At 39.1% G+C, this 10,080-nt stretch overlaps 1 protein-coding gene across 2 annotated transcripts; it reads right to left on the reverse strand.

Annotated features, from left to right (window-relative positions):
- Nucleotides 1-413: 413 nt before the first annotated feature.
- HAUS2 (HAUS augmin like complex subunit 2) lies at nucleotides 414-10,033 on the reverse strand. 2 transcript variants are annotated; one of them, XR_003795989.1, is made up of 7 exons: nucleotides 9,925-10,033; nucleotides 6,436-6,528; nucleotides 6,014-6,083; nucleotides 4,907-5,039; nucleotides 2,716-2,824; nucleotides 1,751-1,950; nucleotides 1,083-1,100 (listed from the first exon to the last, which is right to left on the reverse strand). XR_003795989.1 is itself a non-coding variant. In XM_029238690.1 (6 exons), exons 1-6 carry the CDS (start codon nucleotides 10,015-10,017, stop codon nucleotides 936-938), a joined length of 663 nt encoding a protein of 220 aa, XP_029094523.1. In that variant the 5' UTR covers nucleotides 10,018-10,033; the 3' UTR covers nucleotides 414-935. The 2 variants fall into 2 exon arrangements, 1 of the variants encoding a protein (XP_029094523.1); XM_029238690.1 differs by lacking the exon at nucleotides 1,751-1,950 and having other exon boundaries at nucleotides 414-1,100.
- Between the last annotated feature and the right edge of the window lie 47 nt (nucleotides 10,034-10,080).

Genomic DNA, 10,080 nt, shown 5'->3' on the forward strand with positions numbered 1-10,080 from the left:
GCCCCCTCCCCACCTCCTGGGTTTGATGATATGCTTGGAGGAGTCATAGGACTCAGCATACGACTGTACTCATGGCTATGATTTACTACAACAAAAGCATACAAAGCAAAAGAGCAAAGGAAAAGGTGTATGGGGCAAAGTCCGGGGGAAACCAGGCACAATCTTCCAGAGTCCCTGCCAGTGGAGTACCACAGGAGGTGCTTAATTCCCCTAGCAACTGAGTTGTGACACGTGTGAAATGCTGTCTACCACAAAAGCTCATTAAAGATGCAGTGCCAGGGTTATTATTGCGGGATAGTCACATAGGTACCTTCTGCCTAGCACATACCAAAATTCTAGACTGCCGGGAAGAAAGCTGGTGTTCAGCACAAACCACACTGTACAAACGCCTTAGTCACAGCAAGCAACTCGTATCAGTGAGAGTGGAGGGAACCCTAGAAATCTAAGTTCCCTGATGCCAGCCAAGGACCAACCTTACAAGCAGGCCTTTCAAAGCATAGCGGTCAGGTCTGCTATTTTGCTGTTTTTTGCATACTTAGCGACAATCTCACAGGAATAAGCAACATACTTTCAGATTCAAGACTCTTCTAACCCAGAAACAAGCATCTTTTAAAAAAACAACATAATAAAGTTTGTTGCCTAAGATATGGTTAATGCACTCACGTTAATTATAGTTGTATTTGAGTTTTATTGAAAAGTGGAATGAAAATACATGAAAAACAAAGGAAAATTCAGTTTTGTCTTAATGAACTTGGAATCTCGGTATTTCAATATAAAGAGGGCTCTTTCAGTATTGCTAGTGGCAAAGTCTATAAATAACCATGTTATAATTGACTAGAAATGGATTTCACATGACTACATATAATTAAACAAAAATAAAAAGTTGATAATTACTTTTCATTAATAGTTTGAACATTAATTTTAGAAATAAAAGGTTAAGGAGGCACTGTAACATCATATTTATGAAGAAAATTTTCTTCAGCTAATATTCTGGGGATACAAGAGGAAATTTCCTTCTGTTGTTCTCGCCACTTGAGTATATTCTCTGCCAGTTCTGCTGTCTCAGCCACCAAAATATCCATCTCTGCTAAGGCTGTGCTCTATAACATTTGAAAGAAGGGGAAAACAGGAGAGAAATCATGTGTCGTTAATACATTACTATATCATAAATAATTATGACACCAAAAGTTGACAACTCATCTTTTCCAGCCCCTTAATACAAAGGCTCCTTAAAATTGTGCTGTCCTACATGTTCTTTTTCTTTGTGAGTTCATCTCTCCTTTGTCTTCAATGATCACCTCAATGCAGATGACCCTCAATCTATATTGTCAAACCTAATCTTCTTCCTAAAATTTAGTCCTACATTTCAGTTTGCTGGAAATCTCCATCTAGATGCATATTCAATATCTCAAACTTAATTTAACCACAGTTCAACAAACCATGGCTGAACATTTACTGTCTCTGCAAGACATATCAAAAAACAAACTCATTGGCTTCTTTAATCTCTTGATCCTACTTATCCTCAAGTCCCCAAGGCTAGAAACTTCATTCTTTGGATGTGTCCCTTGTCCAAATAGTAGCCACGTGCTATAAATTTGACCTCCAAAAATCTACACAATCCTTTGTATTCCTATGCTTTAAATCTTTTATCTGAATGACTGTATTTATTCTCCAAGTTCCTCTGCCTTTTGTTCCTCTGCCTAGTCCTCTAACCCACAGTTCATCAAACTTTAATGTGCATAGGAATCACCTGAGGAACTTGTTAAAATGTAGATTCAGATTCTGAAGGTCTAAAGTGAATGAAGTCTGCAATTCTGCATTTCTAGCAAGCTTCCAGGTGATGTTGATGCTCTGCCCATACTTTGAGTGACAAGCCTCAGTTTACTTTATCCAATATTTTCTCCATGATTAAGGTACAGTCCTGCTCAAGTCAACCCTCTGTGCCCTTCTCTAAAAAACAGAAAAAAACATCCAGTGATTCCCCAGTACTCAGACAAAGTCTAAACTTCTTAGTCTGGTTTTCAAAATATTCCATAAACTAACCCCGAGTCAATCTCCCTCTCAATACCTTGAAGCATCAGCCAAAGTGGAGTACCACTCTTCCCTCAAACTACCTGTGCTCTCTAATTTTCATGGCTTTCCTCACATTGCTGCTTTCGGCTGAACTACTCTTTCTGATGCACATCCAGTTTTCACTGATTCTTCAAGATAGAGCTTGCTATTAACTCCTATTTAAAACTTTATTCAAGTATTCCTACTTCCTATCCTATTCCTAATCTCCCTAAAGTGAAAGTAATCACCCCCTTCCCTGTGTTAAAAGACAGCATCTTCTTTATAATTCTCTGCTGCACTCATTGTGCAAATACAATACTATAAAGTAGAGAGTATCTTATACTTTCTCTCACCAAACCTTGAGAATTTGAGGGCAGGGATTGGTCATATCTGTTTATCTCTCATGATACCTATAGCACAGTCCCTTGCACAATGAAGATAACACATATTTAATAAATATTGGAATAAAACAATGTAAAATGACTTCTAAATAAAGAAAAGGCATCTTGATTTAAAAAAAGTAATTTGCTCATAATATTAGCCAACAAAAAAATTAGACAAGGAGATCACACATTTGAGATTCTAGTATAAAAGAACTAAAGATAGCTAAAAGCAATGTGAAAGGAGTTGATGAGGTACTTAAATGCTATTGGTAATACTCACCATTTTCTTTAGATTTTCATCTAAATGAGGGACATTTCTAATTATTTCAAGATGATCTTCTAATCTCTCAATGAAAGTTACTGCCAACTCCAGCAAATGCACCATGTATCTGAAGGAGGGAGAAAAAAAAGTCAACTCTTTTTTTTTTAGTTCAGGTATTTTGTGTTCTCTTTTTTCCCTTTAATTAGGACTTTTAATATGAAATTAAGAGAATTACAATCCACCCAATGAGCCGTTAATAACCCTTCTGCATTCATGGAAATATCAGTGATAAAAAAGGTTCTTCTTCCGGGCTTCCCTGGTGGCACACTGGTTGGGAGTCTGCCTGCCAATGAGGGGGACGCAGGTTTGTGCCCCGCTCCGGGAGGATCCGGCATGCCGCGGAGCGGCTGCGCCCATGAGCCATGGCCGCTGAGCCTGCGCGTCTGGAGCCTGTGCTCTACAACAGGAGAGGCCACAGCAGTGAGAGGCCCGCATACCGCAAAAAAAAAAAAAAGGTTCTTCTCTTTCACTTTAAACAGGAATTAACTTTTCATCCAAACACAAAAACAGAAAGAGACAACACTAATCATATCTGTAGCCCAATCTAATGTTAGACAAACATCAATGTTAATAATTTTCTCATATAAGTAAAAAATTGGGACTTTGGCGCAGTGGTTAAGAATCCGCCTGGGGCTTCCCTGGTGGCGCAGTGGTTGAGAGTCCGCCTGCCGATGCAGGGGACACTGGTTTGTGCCCCGGTCGGGGAAGATCCCACATACCGCTGAGCGGCTGGGCCTGTGGGCCATGGCCACTGGGCCTGCGTGTCCGGAGCCTGTGCTCCGCAACGGGAGAGGCCACAACAGTGAGAGGCCCGTGTACCGCCAAAAAAAAAAAAAAAGAATCTGCCTGCCAGTGCAGGGGACACAGGTTCAATCCCTGGTCCAGGAAGATCCCACATGCCACACAGCAACTAAGCCCGTGGGCCACAAACTACTGAGCCTGTGTGCCACAACTACTGAAGCCTGCGCGCCTAGAGCCCGTGCTCTGCAACAAGAGAAGGCACTGCAATGAGAAGCCCGTGCACCACAACGAAGAGTAGCTCCTGCTCGCTGCAACTTGAGAAAGCCCGTGCTCAGCAACGAAGACCCAAGGCAGACAAAAATAAAATTTTAAAAAACTTTAAAAAATAAATAAATTTTTAAAAAAGAGTGAAGAACTTAAAAAAAAATTTCTCCAGGTAAAACCTCATTCCATTTCAATCTACACATTCTTGGTGAAGGGTGAAGACAATAAGGATAAATGTACTTCACTGAAATAGCCTACACATGAAACTACTTTGAATCTTTGTATTTGCAAAATGCCTTAAAACTATTACTCAGTTCTTCTGATATATATAATGTATAATATACACATTAATGATATTTAACTACACTGAATAGATACTGAATATATCCACAAGAATGGGATTTGTATATTTATTATTTTACTGCAAGATAAAAGATCTGACACTTAGAGGAAATATTGATTTGCTCAGGGTCAGTTAGTGAGGCACTGGTGGAGAAAGTTAGCAATCAGATCCCCAGATGACTGCTTTTTAATTTTATTGTTATTTATTATTAATAATTACCTACACCTTCAATTTGATACTTTCCATACTCCTATGAGAAAGAGAGCAATAGAAAGCATCCCCATTCTATGGATTGGGAAACTAAGGCAAAAACTTAAATCATTTGCCCAAGGCTTTGAGGCATATAAACAGCAGAGGTGAGATCAGAACTGTTATTTTTCTCCTTTTAGTTGACATTGTTTTCATCTGTCCCTGCTTAAACTCCCCCAACAGAATTTTTATATAGAGGCAACATTAATGCAACAATAAATTTACATCACAGAAAGCTGTCTATACATAATAAAAATGATTTTTATCTACCTTACTATATGTTATGGATCTAATTTCTTTCATTAAAGTCATTATTTATAATTCCTAAGACACAATGGGCAAAAGGAATGTCTTTCTCTTAACCATTGCTACAATTCTTTAAAAGTAAAGGATTTTCTTTCTGGTTTAATGTATCAGCATTAATAATAATATTAATAGATACGATCACTCATATACTGTTTAATGAATTATGCTATGAAATAACTATTAGTCTAAACAAAAACTACCCTCAGGGAACATGTGTGACTGTTAACGTCTACTTTTTAGTCTAACCTGTGATAAACAGCTTCAATGGGCAAGTTTTCTTGGCACATGGGTTTCAACAGTCTTTGCCTGAGGGACCGCTTTTCTTTTAGCACCGCTTCCAAATGATTATTCATGCTTTGCAGAGTATGACACTTCTGTGCTACACAAACCAGAAACAGTAATTATAATTAGCAACAGGACAAGTTATGAAGTCACTAACACTATCAATGGTCAAAAATTAATCCCACCATTTCTCTCCTAAATATATCCCCTTTGCTGTCTTTAATACCAATACCAGTTTCATTTTCAACTATTTTCTCTTACTTTTCCTACTGACAACCCAATCTAGTGCTAAATTCTGTTTCCCAATTCTACTCCTAGTTCAGTTTTTATAGCCAGAGCCATATTCTTCACATAAAGTGTCTGTCTCTAATATTCTATATTAGAGCATTAAAAAACAAACATTTGTCTTATAAGCTACTTTTATTTCAATATTTTCCCCAGAATTGTTAATGGTTGTCAGTTGTCTCTTCTTTTAAATTTTTATTTAGAAAAAATTTCAAACTTAAAAGTTTCAAGAATAGCTCATTGATTGAACTCTCATATACATTTCACCTAGACTCACCAACTAACATTTGGATACGTTTTCTTTTTTTCCCCTTCTTCTCTACACGCCCATACATATATTTTTGCTAACCAATATGAGAGTAAGTTGCAGATGTCAGGACCTTTTACTCCTAAAACTTCTGCATGTATTTCCCAAAATAGGAACATTCTCTTATATCTATACTACAAGTATCAAATTCAGATAATTTAACATTAGTACAATACTACCAATATTTAATACAGCCTATATTTAAACATCACCAAATATCCCAATAATGTCATTTATATTAAAAAAATTTTTTTCTAATCAAATATTCAATCCATGACTACCCTGTGCTTTAGCTGTCATGTCTCTTTAGGATCCTTTCATCTGGAAAGTTCCTCAGCCTTTGTCTTTTAAGCTCTACTGACTTTGTTAGCTTTGGGGCAATACCTGGAAAAATTATCATAATTTTATAGCCTAGTGCTTAAAGTAATCCAAGAAAAAGTTGAAATTTCAATGATTACTCATTTAACTAAACCGCTTACCCAAAAAGGAAGGATGGACAACATCTGCTGCATCTTTTTCTAGTCTTAGGAGTTCAATTTCCAGGTTTTTCTACATTAGAAACAAAAAAACACTTAGCTCATGCAGAAAGTAACCTGAAGTAAAGGCTTTGATAAAAATGGTCTTTAACTCAGGAATATTTAAGGGGACCAGGAGGATGACTTGTTATGAGAGCCCAGGGATTTACTGAATCTTTTCATTTTGGTGTTCAAGCCCTGTTGCTGCTACTGCTACTACTCCTAACTACTACTATGACCATTACTACTATTATTAACTACTGCAAAGAAAAGCCTATATGACTATGTGCTAGACACTGTTCTGCGTGCAAGAGGATTACTGTTGGAGCCAGTTAAGATTTTTTTCCATACTAGAGGTAGAAAGTAAAAACTCCAACATAACTTACCTGGTAGATTTCAGCTTGAATATCTGTGATCTGCTGTAGTCTGGAGAAGTTCACAAAGCAAGAAGTTGATTTCTTAGATATATTTAACATCTCCTATTGGTAAGTGAACAGAGAAAGCAGCAATATGTCAGAGTTTATGTGTGTGTTGGAATAGCATGGCCACGTGTCTAAAATATGAGGATATATTATGTCCAACGCTGCCCCTGAAAAATGAAATACAGAGTAGGACAGTGCAATGTATATTTCCTGTTTTTTAAAACCTGCACCATCACAAATCTTTTGCCCAAATATTAATATTTTAAAAATAAGAAAAACAAAGAAGAAAATCACTTTGTACTATTTCTTAAGGCATCATGCACAATAGACTGGCATTGCTGATAGCTTACCAAAAAATTCTAAAGTTGAAATTGTTGGAGAATCACTTCTACACAAATGACCTAGTCTCTCAGACCTTCCTGGGGCTAAAATTAAACACTTCCTGGGCTATGGAATCATTCACTTGATTCATTAAATGACCTCTATTGGTTACAAGTCATTCATACTGTCTCTTTCTGCATTCTCCCTCTCTTAGATAAAGGAATGTTTTGTCCAGGCATAATTATTCCTTGAAAAAGCCTACCTCCCACCTCCTTTTTATCCTTTCATTCTATATTATACTGCTTTCTTAAATTGCAGGTTATCTCAGAATAAGAATATTATCTTGTTCATCCCTTGGCTTCATCTATAATTTTTTCTATCCTCTTTTTCTTCTCTAGAATGTTAGCACAGGACAGAACTTCAGGTATCATATAGGCCAGGGATTGGGAAGCTACAGCCTATGAACTAAATGCACCCATTGCCTGTTTTTGTATAGCTTAAGGGTTAAGAATGCTTTTTATATTTCTTAATTGTTGGAGAAAAAAAATCAAAAGAAAAACATTGTGACACATGAAAATTATATGAAATTCAAATTTCAGGGTCCAGAAATAAAGTTTTATTGAAATTCAACTTCACTCATTCATTTACTTATTATCTCATGTTGTTTTCATACTACAACAGCCTAGTTGCGACCCTATGGACCTAAAAGCCTCAAATACTTATGCTCTGGCCCTTCATAGCAAATGTTTGCTGACTGATGATAATAAATTTTATAACATTTATTGAGTTAGGCAATAGAAGATTCAAGGATGAACGAAACAAGCTCTCTGCCCTTAACAAGCTCATGATGGATGGGAAGGAAAAGGTATTCCAGACAGAAAGAACTAAACATTATAAATGCTCAGTAACTGGGACTTCCCTGGTGGTCCAGCGGGTAAGACTTCGTGCTCCCAATGCAGGGGGCCTGGGTTTGATCCCTGGTCAGGGAACTAGATCCCGCATGCATGCCACAACTAAGAGTTTGCATGCCTCAACTAAAGATCCCGTGTGCTGCAACTAAGACCCAAGGGAGCCTAAATAAATAAATATTTAAAAAAAAAAAGAACAAAGCTGAAACAAACAACATTTTCTATAAGAGTTGTATCATATCACATCACAGTTTTAAGCATCACTCAATTTTTAATTCACATGGGAGGATGTGCACTTAAGGGATGGACTGCTTAAAGGGATCATATAATACATCATTTTGAAAGAATCAATGACAAATCCTTATAATAAAAATAGGTTTTTTATATGTAAAGTTTGCTTAAAGTAAAATCATGCTACAAATCTTCAAAGTTTCCTCACTGGGCCTAGCTGTGCAGTAAGATTATAAGAAGGTCTTTTCAAAAAACATTTATTTACTTATTTATTTGTTTATGGCTGCATTGGGTCTTTGTTGCTGTGCACAGGCTTTCTCTAGTTGTGGTGAGTGGGGTCTACTCTTCGATGGGGTGTGCAGGCTTCTCATTGCTCTGGCTTCTCTTGTTGCGAAGCATGGGCTCTAGGTGCACGGGCTTCAGTAATTGTGGCACCTGGGCTCAGTAGTTGTGGCTCACGGGCTTAGTTGCTCCATGGCATGTGGGATCTTCCCAGACCAGGGGTCGAACCCGTGTCCCCTGCATTGGCAGGCGGATTCTTAACCACTGCACCACCAAGGAAGTCCCTATAACAAGGTCTTATGGAGTCATGGATTGGCAAAACAGGTATCTGTCTAATTAGTGTTACTTGAAGGACCCTACGAAGATCGTCCCAAAGGCAACCCGCAGCCCAATTCTCAGTCCCAAATGTCTTATAGTATGAATTTACTAAATTACTTTGTTACAGAACTGGACAATACAGGTGAGAGCACTAGGTAATCTGGTAGCAAGAAAACACAGGAGAGAAGTGAGGAAGGTGAGAACTGGGGAGTGCTGTGGTTATGTTTTGCCTATTTTCCAACGCATTCATTCCTACCCCTCGTTTCCCCCCAAATCCATAAGGTCTGGCTACTAGGTCTTCAAGTAATCTAGAAAAGTCCTTCAACAGACGTTTAAACTCTTTCAAGATAGTGTTACAGTATGTATCATCTATTACAGTTCATTTTAGAGATGATATAATGTGTCAGAAAAGGGAGGGCTCTGGGATCTAACGCTACTTCACTAGTTGAGTCGCCCTGGACACGTTTCTTGGTCTCCTCAGGTCTTAGTTTCTGCAACTTAAAATTACTGTAAGTAGATAGTAGAATTCTCTAATGACTCTTCTAGGTATAAAAAGTTGTCTATTTTTCATAAATCTTTCATCATGTGCATGGTGCTAATCTCTGTAGATGGTTTTACCTTTTCTATTTTTCTCAGTTGCCTTTTTGGTGAAATTCCTCAACTTCCTCATTGTCTCAAATTTTCTTTCCCTTCTCTCAACCTTCTCCCATTCCCTTGTCACATCTGCCATTTCTATTCCATTATTCCCTCACATCTTCAATTTCTCCCTCTGTTGGCTTGTTCCCTTTGGCCTATGAACATGCTCTTCCCGCCGAACCTAAAACTACCACCCCTTGGCTAATCTCCCTCTTCTCTCCTTCTCAAAATTAATTCCTTCCTCCAATCATGTTCCAAGGTCTCTCGGGTCTTTTTCACCAATGTTTTTTTGTCCGCCCCCCCGGCCTTTAAAGATGCGTGCTTCCCTTGGCGCTCTCCTGTACCCGACGCCTCCCGCAATGCTTCAATATTTCACACAAACGAGCGTTCTTTGGGAACGTATGTTTTAACCACCTACTCGTTATTTCCTAACCCCGCCACCGATTACAATCTAGAGGCGGTATCATTGGATGAAAAAAGGCGGGTAACACTAGTCTTTATTACCGCCCAAGAACTGACCTGGGATAACTCGCCTGCCAGACACTTGAAACACCATCTCCTTAGAGCCCCGCTTTTGCAGAACCCACCGCGGACCAGTCACTTCTGCTGCCTACAAGGAGCTCCATCAGCCCCGACTCTAGAACAGCCCCCAGCCAGCACCCTCCCACCCACTCCTGCAGCCAGCACCACCACCTCACAGCTATCTTCTGTCGCCACCGTGGGCACCCCCTTAATGACGCCATCGCCCCCCACGCACCTGAGTAACCAACCCCGAAGCTACGAAATGTCCCAGCAGTAGCCCCGCAGCGTTTGGTTCGGACACCGGGTCCCAAGGGCTCGCCTCAGCCATGGCTGGCAGCCGCCTTTCCGGGTGGCGCGGAGAGTGAGCTGAAAGCACCGCGCGGCTCGATGA

The sequence above is a fragment of the Monodon monoceros genome, unplaced genomic scaffold, assembly GCF_005190385.1.
Source record: "Monodon monoceros isolate NGI ecotype Baffin Bay Population unplaced genomic scaffold, NGI_Narwhal_1 Super_Scaffold_21, whole genome shotgun sequence".
NCBI classification, from domain to species: domain Eukaryota; kingdom Metazoa; phylum Chordata; class Mammalia; order Artiodactyla; family Monodontidae; genus Monodon; species Monodon monoceros.